Genomic DNA, 12,978 nt, shown 5'->3' on the forward strand with positions numbered 1-12,978 from the left:
ATTGCTATTTTCTTAATCCATGTAAGAATTGAATTCTGGATTGCTTGAGTTTCTAAAATTTGACATTTTTATTTAACTGATTGTTGTAATTTTTTGATTTGATTGATATTGTGAGGGTGGAAAATAATATAGATTAGTTTACTTTCACGAGACGTGAAAGAATAAGTGTGGGAGATTTGATAACGGACATTTTTACCTGTTTAATTAGAGTTATTTTGGACCGGTTTGATTATATTTCTTGTTAATAAATTAGATATTTGGGCTGATTCTTTATCTGGATGAATTTTTGGTCTTTATTATAATTTTTCATCAATTTATGATTTTTATGGATATTAATTGGTTTTATTTTATTTTGTAGGAAATTAGATTAGGAAATAATGATATTTGGAAGTCCAATTTAAAAGTAAACTCAATTCTGATTCAAGTCGGGTTCTCCCGCTTGTCCTCGGTTCATCGGATCATTTGCACGTTCAAGCGTCCGTGCCTCTATGCGTATTCACATGAACACGATCTCAAGCTACGGAGAAGAATCGCTTTTGTGGTGCTAGCCACACAAGGAGATTCGGCCAAAATAAGGAGGAGGAAGAAAAGAGGTATTTGGCCAAGAGAGAGAAGAGAGCTCAAAAATGCCTTGTTCTTCTTGAAAAATATAAGAAAAATATTTTTATATTCATCTCATGAATATGAAGGATTTTTGCCTCTTTAGCTTTCCCGCATTAATGTCAATTAAAACTCAAATAGAGCACATGTTTCTCATATTGGATTTTCATCTTCTCTCGTCCAATGAAGAGAAAAAACTCTTGGTCTTCCTTTATTATTAATTCATTAAATATTTTAATGAATTAATATCTCATTCAAATTTGGTTGAGTCTAACCTAAATGAGTCTAACTCAAATGAGACTCAATCCCATAATCCAATTGGATTCATGATAACTAGCTATTTAACCGGGTAAATTAGGATTATTTTTGAACCGATTTGATTATATTTCATGACATAAATAGGGTTTGTTGGGCTGATTCTTTATCTGAATGAATTTATGGTCTTTATTCTATTTTTTCATGATTTTTAGGTAATTATGGATATTAATTTTGTGGTCTCTGATTTTTACAGGAATTAGAACGAAGATAATGATAATTAGAGGGCTAAATTGCAAGAAAAATCAATTTGGTTCGAGTTGGGCTCAAATTAGATTTAATTTGGCTCGATCAGGTTTAAAATCAGTTGGTTTAAGTTTTTGGTTCAACTTGAGTTCGATTCACCTGGTTCAAGCTTGGGTTTCAATTGATTAAGATGATGGTTCAAGCTATTGGTTCCACCTTGGTTCAATTAGCCAAATTAATTAATGGATTCAGCCCAAACTCAATACAAACTAGCCGGCCCACTTCAATCAAATTCAAGCCAAAAGACCCGGTTCAATTGCAATTTGGTCGGTTCATCACAACACCGGTTCAGAGTGTCGGTTCACAAGCAAGGGTATAAGCATCGCCGGTTCACATGCGAAAGGGGGGGGGCTCGACACTATGACTTCCCGAAATCGCGACACTGTTCTTCGTCTCCCTTCCCCTATCGCGATCCCGAGCTCCCACCATCCGTTGCGCTCCACCGCCTCCATCTCCCTCTCCGATCAGCCTCAGAGTTGCGACCGATGTCCACGATGATTGATGAGCAGCGATGCAAGCGTAGGGGACTCCACCGTGGGTGATTCGCTCCGGTGAGCAGCCCTCTTCAACCCTCCTGTTTGTCAGCGCTGTGAGTGATTCGCTCCAGCGATTTGGTGGCCGGCAGTATTTCCTTCAGCGAGGGTTCTGGCCGTGGGTGATTCGCTCTGGTTGGTCCTTCATTGACCTGCATCCACTGAAGCTCGGCACGGGACGTCAGGCTGTGCTTCGACCGTCTCCTCCACCAAGAACGCGTGGTAAGGTTTTGTTCGATTTTCTAACTTGTCTGTGATTTGCAGAAAGGGCGATGCTGAGAAGAACCGAAGCTTGTTTCTTCCTCGACTTGAGCTCGCCAAAATTGGCCAGTTCCGGCGGCGCTCTTTCGTCCATATTGGTGTAATTCGATCAATTGTGGTGTCGACGCTGATGTTCTGTGCCGATTGGAACCAACCATCCATCCACATCCACACTGTCACCTCTTCTTCCCTGTCCTCTATTCCGAACTGAAAGGGAAGGAACCTAACCCTAGCTTGATTCAATTCAACTCTATTATCTGTTGCTGGTTCTTTCTGTTCGTTAACCTTGAATCAAAACCCCCTTTACACTGTAAATATGCACTGAATTCTAACCCTAATTGTTAACATTAAACCCTAACTCTGTTGTATTCTTAACCTTAACTCTAATTTTAACCCTAATTTCTAACCTAGCTTTTGAATTTCTTGGGTTGTGTTGTTTGGTTGGCATGAATAAATAAAAATCCACTTCTCTGTGTTTTGGTATTGAGATCGGTTCTTGATGGTTTCTGAATGGTTGTTGAGGTATGATGTTAATGCTAGCATATTGTATTGTGTTGAATCATGTTGTTGTCTTGTTTGATGGTTGAATTAGAACAATGGGTTAACCCAATAAGTTGTTGCATCAAATGCTTAGGATTGAATTGAATTTAAGTGTATCACATGATCCATTTGGGTTGAATGATATGAAGTCAGTGTTTGGGTAGGAGAGTGTATCACAATTGTAATTGTTTTGTTGACTTGAGCCATGGAATACAATGAATTAAATCTGTAGCATGAAGGTTTGGTTGTAAACGTTGTAAAGAGCATGCTAAATGTTGAACTTGTGGTGTTTGGAATTGTGTTAGTTTGTAGTTGTGAAACCGGTTCTATGATTGTATATGATTTTATTGATTGAGTGATGCATGATGTGTATGTGTTGTATGTAGTATGTGAAGTTGTGTTATAGATTTGAATAAGCTTGTAAATTAAGAATTATGAATTGTAAATTGTTGTATGTTTTATGTTGTATGTAAAAATTATTTGTATGAATGACATTATGTAGGTTGTATGGTGTTGTAGATTGAATAAATGAATTTCATATTGTATATTGAATTTGTGTTAATAAATGACATTTATATAATAAATTGTTGGATTTTGGATTTATGTAATGTTGTTTTATGTATTGTTTGAATAATGTTGTAGTTGTGTAATGGTGTGTGTTGTATGTATGATGTGTAGATAGGATGTATAATTTGATTTGATTTGTAAATGATGTATATTTAGGATTCTTTTATTAATTATGGATTCAATTGTGAATAAATAAGTAGTAGATAGTTAGGAATGAATAAAGTCAACCAATATGCACCATGAGTCTAGAATAGAACTTTCTGTCATTGAGTCCAAGAGAGACGACCCGAACCTCTCTATACTACTTAAATCGATAGTTAGGGGTTTGGTTAATAAATAAATTATTAATTTTGATGGGTGCGAGTGACAACAAATAAGGGAGTTAAATTATATAAATAAAACCATCCCATAAAAACACCAACATCAATTCACTTGAGGCTAACTTAATTAATCCAATTTGGATCATATTTTAGTCAAACTAAAATCAATCAATCTCCAAAGTATCATGTCCTTTATGTGTAACCTAATAAGTTCTCATAACGTTGGTAATGTATCTAAATCGCTTTAGACATATAAGCAATGAACGACATCTAGTAATGCATCATTGCTACCCAAGTGACGAAAAAGTCGAGATCCGACCTAACATTTCTGTGACTACTATAATGTATGCTGATGTCCTTCTATCCTCGATATCTAGATTGATCAATGAGGCATAGACCATGTCATCCTCGATATCAGTCTTTGTGTTTCTTGATCCACGAGTAGCACTCAAGTAAATGAGCTCAATATCTTATATTGACTCATTTGAGCATGACCATGCATTTAGTAGCCCTACTCGATCAAGGGGCTCATAGATATCACTCCTGTCATATGGGAGGGATAGATTCCACCTACATCACTCACATCCCTCTGCATAATTCGTTGCATACCTAGTGATCGTCTTTATAGTCCATCCTATTACGGGTGATGTTTGACGATACCAAAGTACACAACTCCTTATGTAGGAAATCGTAGTAACCTCAAGTCTAAGAACTATTCATACCAATAGTCACATGAGAAAGTTTATAACACTCATATAACAATCCATGACGTTTGACCGTTTTCGATGGGCAATTCACTAGTATCCTCCTTCTTAAGAAGGAGGTTTCATCTTTTATAAAGAATAGAACTGATAACAAGTTCACTGGTCTCTTGCAAATTAAAGCACAAAAAAGACATGAAGAGAGTAAAAAGCTATCAACAAAAGATTTATGATTTGAGCAAAGTCGTCGGAGTAGTACTTCAGCGTAGAATCAAAATTTTGGAGTATAATGGAAGTAGGAGGTAGTAGAAAACTATTTTTCAAAGTTGTTGTTCGAGACCTTCTTTTATTAGTCATTCTAGGCACCCGAATCCCTTTCCGAGTGCCCTCCGGCCCGATTTGATTTAATTCGATCCTGATACGATCCAATTCTGCTATCATCGTAATTTTGTCCATCTTCGGGTGTCTAGACTGCTGACGCAGCAAAAACTGGCAAAGGGTATATGATTAGTATCCGATCGTGACTTATCCATTTCCAAGTCCCTGGATTTCTTCTTGGCGCCTGGAGGGTGTGGTGTCTCGGCCAATTCGCATTTGCCACCTCATCTGCTTCACCAACTCAAAATTCTCTTATTTGGGCACTCGGATAAAATAGGGCCGCCGGACCATCTAGGCGCCTAGATCGAATAAGGGCGCTCAGAAACTTATTTTCCATTTTTCTTGGAGATGACTTCCCTATATCACAGAGTTAAAAGAATACAAGCCAAATACAAGAAATTAAGTCTTGATAGTTTTACAACTGTTTGGTCTTGACTTTGAATTTCTAATAAAATCCTAGGTCAGATCGACACCTACTATTTTTTTCCACGGGAACACGCCCTCACCTACTCCTCTCAGTCGATTTTACCTGTCTATCAAATATTTGATCCTCTATACCTGTTCGGACTTCTTGCTCAGCATTTAATCCCCTGACCCTTAGTTTCTGATCCGACTCGATCTTTGGTCCTCCAGACCCCATCGAGTCCCTCCACCTAGTGTCCTTGATCTGCCAAGACTTCTTCGACTAAGACTTTCTTGCCTAGCCTCCAGTTAGGATTTACCTTGCTTAGCCTTCAGCTAGAACTTTTCTTGCCTAGCCTCCAATTAGGACTTTCCTATTATGCTACCTATACGCTTAGATCATCTCATAATTCGCAAACAATACTTAACTTTAGACCTTTATAAATATCAAAATATAAGTTCAATTCTGGTGCTCCATGTACCAACAGAGAATGCCCAAAAAGTGCTCTGAAGTTTCATTTTTTCAAGAGGCACACATGATTCTCATTTTACTCCTCTGACACTTACTAACTTTTCCTTTCTCTTTCCCTTTTCATTTGCATACAAAATTTAATATTTTCTCATTCCTCTCTCCTTTACATGCAACTCATTTCTATCTTCTCTTTCCTCTTAAATTAAATTAAATTTTAATTTAAACTTTAATTATCATAAATAATCTTATAAATTTATTTATTTTTATTTTTATTTTTAATTTTAAAATTTTAATAAAAATTAATAATATAAAAGAAAATTAATAAAAAAATTTTAAAAATTTTTTATATATCTTCTATTTTTTAATATCTAATTATAAAAGAATAAAAAATTAATAAAATTGATTTTATTAATAAAAATAACAAAAAATAAAATAAAATTTGCTTTGGTGTGGTCTTCAGAAATCAACATCACAACTTAAATATCAACATCGTTGTGGTATTGGTTTCTGAAGACCAGCACTTAAGTATTCTGAAAGTTTCAAATCATTTTGAGCACTATTGGAAAGAGCCTTAAAACAGTAAATGATAACTTATTTGGACTCAAGTTCATCTAATAAACTCATAGAAGGTGGAATGAATTTGATCGAAACTCTCTAGGTCCATCGATAAGTTTTAACTAAAATCTATTAATGGACCTAGATGACATAGATTTCTGAAATTTTATAATGAGATAGAAGTGTGGAGCATGTAGAAGGTAAATATGGTGAGAAATCTTGGTTCTAAACTTTTTGAGTTGGAAATCCTTCAAGATGATAATGGACGACACCCTTGGACTTCAAGGCACTACAAACCTACAGGAGTTGAAATAAGTCTAATCAGAGCTCTCTAAGTCCATCAATGAGTTTTTATCAAAATTCATTGATGGACCTAGATGACTTGAATTTCTAAAATTTTGTAATGAGATGGACGATGTTAGTGTGTAGAAGATATATATGGTGTCCAATCCTAGTCTTAATACACGTAGACAAAATTATGATCATATGCCAAAAAACATAAACTATGGTACTAATTTTCAAAGACTAGCACCACTATGGTGTTAGTCTTTAGAAACCAACACCACAATGTTGGTTCTGATCACACACTGTGATACTGATTTTTGAATACCAATCCAACTATAGAGTTGGTTTTTAAAAACCAATACCACAATATTCTGAATGTTTCAAATTATTTTGTTCAGTGTTGGGAAAGTCTTAAAATAGTATAAGAGACTTATTTGGACTTAGGTTCACCTAATAAACTCATAGGAGTTATAATGAATTCAATCAGAACTCTCTAGGTCCATCAATGGATTATGATCAAAACCTATTAATGGACTTAAACAACTTAGATTTCTAAAATTTTACAATGAGATAGAAGTGTGAAGTATGTAGAAGGTAGATATGGTGTGAAATCTTAATCTTGAGCCCCCTGTACAAAGTTATAGGTCCATGTTAATTAACACAAAATCTGAAATTTTCTAAACCTTTTGAGTAATGTTGAGAATCCTTTACGATGATAACGAATATCACCCTTAAACTCCTGAACACTATAGAAACCTACAAGGATTAGAATGGATCCGATCAGCGCTTTTTAGGTTCATCAATATATTTTGATCAAAACTCATTGATAGACCTAATGTATTTGTATTTTTAAAATTTTGCCATGAAATAAAAGATGTGAGTGTGTAGGTGGTACATATGATGTCCATGTCTGGTTCTGACATCCTTACTATAAGTTATGTGTATGTGTCAAATGTTTATTTCTGGAGGCCATAACTTTGTGTATCAGAATGGGATGTTTTACGCGCCAAATCTAAGCTCATTTAGATATCTATATTTGTTATTGGGTGGAACCCCCATAATCAGCTTTGTTTCGACCTCAAAAAATATCATTTAAGGCCTTTTTAGAGGTTCAAAAGAAATTATCTTCTTAATTAAATTTTATCCATAACTTATTATAGGGATGTTAGAATCAGTCATAGACACCATAAATACATTCATTGTATTACCTTATTTCATTTCATAGCAAATTTTCAAAAATCCAAAACCCTTAGGTCCATCAATGTGTTTTGATAAAAGCTCATTGATGAACCTAGAGAGCTCCAATTGGATCCATTCCAAGTGGTATACTTTTATAAAGTTCCTTGAAGTCTATATGTATTCAAAGATATCAATTTGAAGTCATTAACAACAGAAGGTTTTTAAAGTTTCAAAGTTTAAGACAATTAACACATATAAATAACTTATCATAGGAATATCAGAACTATGATATGACATCATACATAACTTCACTACACTACCCTCTTCTATTACATGTCAACTTTTTAAAAATTCAAATAATTTAGGTCCATCAATAAGTTTCGATCAAAATTCATTATGGATCTCGAGAGTTCTGATCGGACTCATTCCAACTCTTGTTGGTTTATTAGGTGAACATGAGTATAAATAAGCTCTCTTTTACTATTTTAAGGCCCTTGCTATAGTGTTCAAAATAATTTATAATTTTTAAAATACTGTGGTATTGATTTCCGAAGACCAGCACCAAAGTGGTGTTGGTTTTCGAAGATCAGCACCAGTGTGGTGTTGATTTTCAGAAACCAACACTACAATGTGTGATCAGAACCAATACTATGGTATTGATTTTAGAAGACCTGCACCAATATGGTGTTGGTCTTCGAAAATCAGCACCACAGTTTATGTTAGTTAGCATACGATCATAACTTTGCCTATATATATTAAGATCAAGATTAGACACCATAAATACCTTCTACATACTCACCTCTTCCATCTCATTATAAAATTTTAGAAATCCTAGTTTTTTAGGTCCATCAATGGATTTCAATCAAAACTCATTAATGGACTTAGAGAGCTCTAATCGGATTCATTCCAACTCTAGTAGATTTTTGCAGTGCCCTGGAGTCCAAGGGTGCCCTCCGTTATCATCATGAATGATTTCCAATATTACTCAAAAAGTTTAGAAAGTTTTAGATTTATACCAATTGACACGGACCTATAACTTGGTGTAGGAGACTCAAAATCAAGATTTCTTTTCATATCTACCTTCTACATGCTCCACATTCCCATCTTGCCCATTGATGGATTTAGAGAGATTTGATCGGGTTCATTCTAACTCCTATAGGTTTCTGCAGTGTCTTAGAGTCCAAGAGTGCCCTGTGTTATCATTGTAAAGAATTCCTAACATTGCTCAGAAGGTTTAAAAAGTTTCAAACTTTATGCTAATTAACATGTGCCTATAACTTTGTATAGGAGACTTAAGATCAGAATTTCTGACCATATCTCCCTTCTACACACTCATCTCTTCTATCTCATTGTAAGTTTTTAAAAATCTAAGTAGCCTAGGTCCATCAATGAGTTTTGACTTAAAGAGCTCCTTCATTGATGGATCTAAAGAGCTCCAATCAGATCAATTCAAACTCTTATAAGGGTATTTGGTGAACTTGAGTCCAAATAAACTATTTCTTACTATTTTAAAGCCTTTCCTATATTGTTCAAAAGGATTTGAAACTTTCATAATACTATAGTATTGATCTTTGAAAATCAGCACCATGGCAATGTTGATGTTTAAGCTGTGGTGTTGGTTTCTGAAGACGTTCCAAAATAATTTTTATTCTATTTTTAGTATTTTTATTAATAAAATCAATTTTATTATTATTTTTATGATTGGATACTTAAAAAATAAAAGATATTAAAAAATGAAAAATATTAAAAAATATTTTTAGTTTTTTATTAAAATTTTAAAAATAAATAAATGTAGAGGATTTTTTATGTCGATTAAAGTTTAAATTAAAATTTAATTTAATTTAAGAAGAAAAATAAGAGATGAATTATATTATATGTAAGGAAGAGAAAAAAAAAAGATATTAAATATTACATGTATATATTTTTTTAAAAATAAAAATTTAATATACCTTTTGGACATTCTCAAATTTAAAATGCACTTTTGACAATTTATCCAAGAAATAATCACTCATTTAACAAAAAAAGTACAAATATTTTTGAAGCATCTCTCCAATGTCATTAATTGCCATTTCAATAGGACAGAGATCAATCACTTCATTCGAATTTGCAGAAAATCAGCTGGATCAGTGGATTTGGTCTACTCCGCCGACACAAAGAACCCATTCGACACAGAGAAATTTCATTTCAAGTTTTAAAAACCAATTTGCATTATTGTCTTATCGATCCATTCCAGTCAAATCTCCTTTGTAAAGAGGCTAAGGAGTCACATTGCACGGTGACAAGCCCTAAACCTATTTGAATCAACCCTTTGCCATTTTCCTTGGCCCCCATAAATCAAGGAGGATAAACAGCGCCAAACTGTGATTTGATTGCCCACTTAATAATGCCTTTCATGTCCTCTTTAGATTAAAATACAGCATCGATCATGCAGTTTTGCCAATCGCATCATGCAAATGCAAATTGGGTTGCCAACCTAACCCTAACACCATCACTTATTGCCTCCTACCAGGTTGTCCACAAGTAGAACCGTCAATTTAGATTAAATTTATCAAATTGATCCACTTCATCAAACAATTTAAACAAATTAAATTAAAATTTTCTCAATCTATTTTAAAATGGATTCAAATGATTCCACCCATCTAAGTCTGCGATCCTCGGTGGTCAATATGTGATGAACTTGGATTGGTCCATGGGTTAATTTTTTTTTTAAAAAATTAAAATTAGAATAGAAAATTCAATAGACTAATGAGTTTGATCAATTTAAATCACAATCTAAATTTAAAATTTTTAACTTGACCTATTTAAATTATAATTTAAATTTAAAATTTTAAATATTTTTTATACTTCTTTATTTTTTTATAGACTCGTGGTTAATCCTTCTAAACTGTAATCCATTTTAAATTGGATGAAAGATCTTTTTAATCTATCAAATGGGTGGATCATCTCATTTATCATATGGTATTGCTAAAGGATTAATCCGTCCTGAATTGCCCATCCTTTGCCATTTCCTTTCCCCCGTAAATCAAGGAGGATAAACAGTTGCAAACTGTGATTTGATTGCCCACTTAATAATGCCTTTGATGTCCTCTTTATATTAAAATACACATCGATCATCCAGTTTTGCCAATCGCATCTTGCAAATGCAAATTGGGTTGCCAACCTAACCCTAGCACCATAACTTGATTGCCACCCACCACACTGTCCACAACCACAGCAAATTAAACTCATTCAAGCAACAAGAACACAACAAGGGCCATGGCTTAAGTAACATATTTGAACTTGTAATAATTGAAGACTTTTATGCTTTCTTCTCCATGCTCTTACATAAGCATGAAAGAAAAGGACCCCTTATACATATTATAAATATTTATGTTGCCAAAAGCTGCATTAATACAAACATATATAGACCTTAAAAAGTATAACCAAATTCAAGCAAAAAATAGACACTCAAAAGTGTGAAGCACTTTCTCCTTGTTGATCATCCACTTTCACAGTTCTTATTCATGGTAGGACCAAAAGCTTGCCATTGCCATTGCCATTTCCCTCACATGATCAAGCAGCCGTTGAGGTTCTCATCGCTGAACATGCTGTATGGATGTTGTTGTGGCCCATACATGGGCGGCGGTCCGTAGCCATAGCCTGTCGGTCGGTCTTGTCCGTTCATCATCATCCTTTGCTGCTGCATCAACGACTGTAGGTACTGCTGTTGGTAGGGGTTCGGGCCGGCCATCATCTCCGGCGGGAAGTAGGCTCCGGCCGGGAGGGCCTGGGCATTATTGGTTGCCATTAGGCCCGTGGGTGGTTGCATGTTACCAAATTGACCCATCATGTGAGGTTGGCCTATGGGCAGGCCCCCTCCCACGTTATTATTGCTCCCACCACCCTTGTTGGATGAGGATTTGCCACTATGAGCATGATTCCCAGCATTGTTAATGTTATTGCCACCCTTGATGTTGTTGTTGTTTCCTCCACCATTCTTGTTGTCATGTGCTCCATCACCACCATTTCCCTTCTTACTCCCCTCTCCTCCCTTATCTCCACCACCTCCTTTCTTATCTTTGGCAACTGCACTTCCCTTTGGTTGCAAGTTGCTGGGCTTCATCATCTTAGGCTTCTCATACGGCTCTTCATCAGAGTACTCATCCATGTCATCGAGGTCCTCATCGTCGTCGTCGAATTCATCGTAATCGTCTTCTTCGTCATCAAAATCATTCCCATCATCAAGCTGTTCCTTGGAAGGAAGATCTAATTTGACTGCCGCTTTGTGGCTGTCCTTCTTGAATGGAATCTTCAGGTCCTTGAAATTTAGGAACTTGAGATCTTTGAACCCTTTCCCTTCCTGCAGCTGTGTCTGTGGCACTGGCTGGCCTTTCTGCTCCTTCCCACCACCACCACCACCCTCCTTTTGGGTCTTTCCATGTTCCTTCAGCTGATGATCAAATTGGAGCTTCTGGAGTTGGCTAGTGAGACTCTGTCCTTTTCCACCACCACCACCCCCCTTAGCAGACAACAGTTCTGCATGTTTCCCAGCCTTGATGAGCTTCTTGATTAGGATGTCAGGGCTTACATTTCCTACCACAGTCACCTTCCTCTCCTCCACATCTATACTCACAGTGTACACCCCTGCACTTTCAATTAAAATTCAACATTTACAAACAACACTAGCTCTGCAAAAAGGAATTTTTCAGAAACATGCAATAGAAGAAGGAGAAGAAGTACTCATGCATGGCACACACCATCAATCTTATGAAGCACCTTCTTCACCTTCTTCTGGCATCCATTACAGCATATGTTCACTCTCATCACACAAGCCTGAAATTAATTAAATTAGGGAGGAAAGGGAGAAAAGGACAAGCTTCAGACATGGAGTTGAGAGGAAGCAAAGCAACCATGCATATGTAGGTTGAAATAATAGATTGTGTACCTGTGTTTTCAAGAATTTGAGGCTGTCTTCTTCCTTACTCATGCTTCCAATTAAGTTCACCAAACACAAAGGTCACTTCCAATTTAAGATCTAGAGAAAAGAGAAGAAAAAAAAAGGACGAGGAAGAGCAGAAGCCGGCGCAAAGATCGTTGTTGGGTTTGCCGAAGAATGTGAAACCCCAGGAAGTGCTCGGCTTGGCTGGGGGGAATTTATATTATTTGTTCTTCAAGGGAATGGCATGGACATGGGTAGGTGTCCATAATCTACGTCCTCAGAAAGTGACAGTGTTGTTCTAAGTCGGTTAGGGCTAACGCTGTTTGTAGATCTAGATAAAAAATTGCAAATATAAAAATAAAATATTGGATTTCCGAAACTTGTAGTAATATTATATAATGGAAATATTCATTTTCCAAGAGCAATTAAGTGTAAAAGCCTTTTTAAACTCGTAGTAATATTATCTGATGGAAATATTCATTTTCGAAGAGCAATTAAGTGAAAAAGCCTTTTTAATTTATGCTTAATAAAATTATCATGTCATAATAATAGTTGACAAAAAGGTTGTGGCTTTTCTGGATATTAGATTGGCCACTCTTTTCATATATATATATATATATATATCAGTGACAATTTTTTGACATTTTCCAACATAAAAAAATGTTTATCTTGGAGACTCTTTAAAACTTCCTTTGAAGATTTTTCA

The 12,978-nt window shown here is 35.5% G+C and overlaps 1 protein-coding gene across 1 annotated transcript; it reads right to left on the reverse strand.

Moving 5' to 3' along the window:
- Positions 1-10,687: 10,687 nt before the first annotated feature.
- LOC141813787 (uncharacterized) lies at positions 10,688-12,442 on the reverse strand. Its single transcript, XM_074701769.1, has 3 exons — positions 12,279-12,442; positions 12,091-12,166; positions 10,688-11,977 (listed from the first exon to the last, which is right to left on the reverse strand). Exons 1-3 carry the CDS (start codon positions 12,318-12,320, stop codon positions 10,899-10,901), a joined length of 1,197 nt encoding a protein of 398 aa, XP_074557870.1. The 5' UTR covers positions 12,321-12,442; the 3' UTR covers positions 10,688-10,898.
- Positions 12,443-12,978: the final 536 nt, after the last annotated feature.

This window comes from Curcuma longa, chromosome 20, assembly GCF_044706935.1.
Source record: "Curcuma longa cultivar G26 ecotype Majalengka, Jawa Barat chromosome 20, ITB_CL_G26_1.1, whole genome shotgun sequence".
Taxonomy (NCBI): domain Eukaryota; kingdom Viridiplantae; phylum Streptophyta; class Magnoliopsida; order Zingiberales; family Zingiberaceae; genus Curcuma; species Curcuma longa.

Coding starts and splice junctions, on each gene's coding strand:
- LOC141813787 (XM_074701769.1), bottom strand. CDS start 12,320: ATGAGTAAGGAAGAAGACAGCCTCAAATTCTTGAAAACACAG. Junction 12,167..12,278: donor TCAAATTCTTGAAAACACAG/GTACACAATCTA, acceptor AATTAATTTCAG/GCTTGTGTGATGAGAGTGAA. Junction 11,978..12,090: donor GGTGCTTCATAAGATTGATG/GTGTGTGCCATG, acceptor TTGAAAGTGCAG/GGGTGTACACTGTGAGTATA.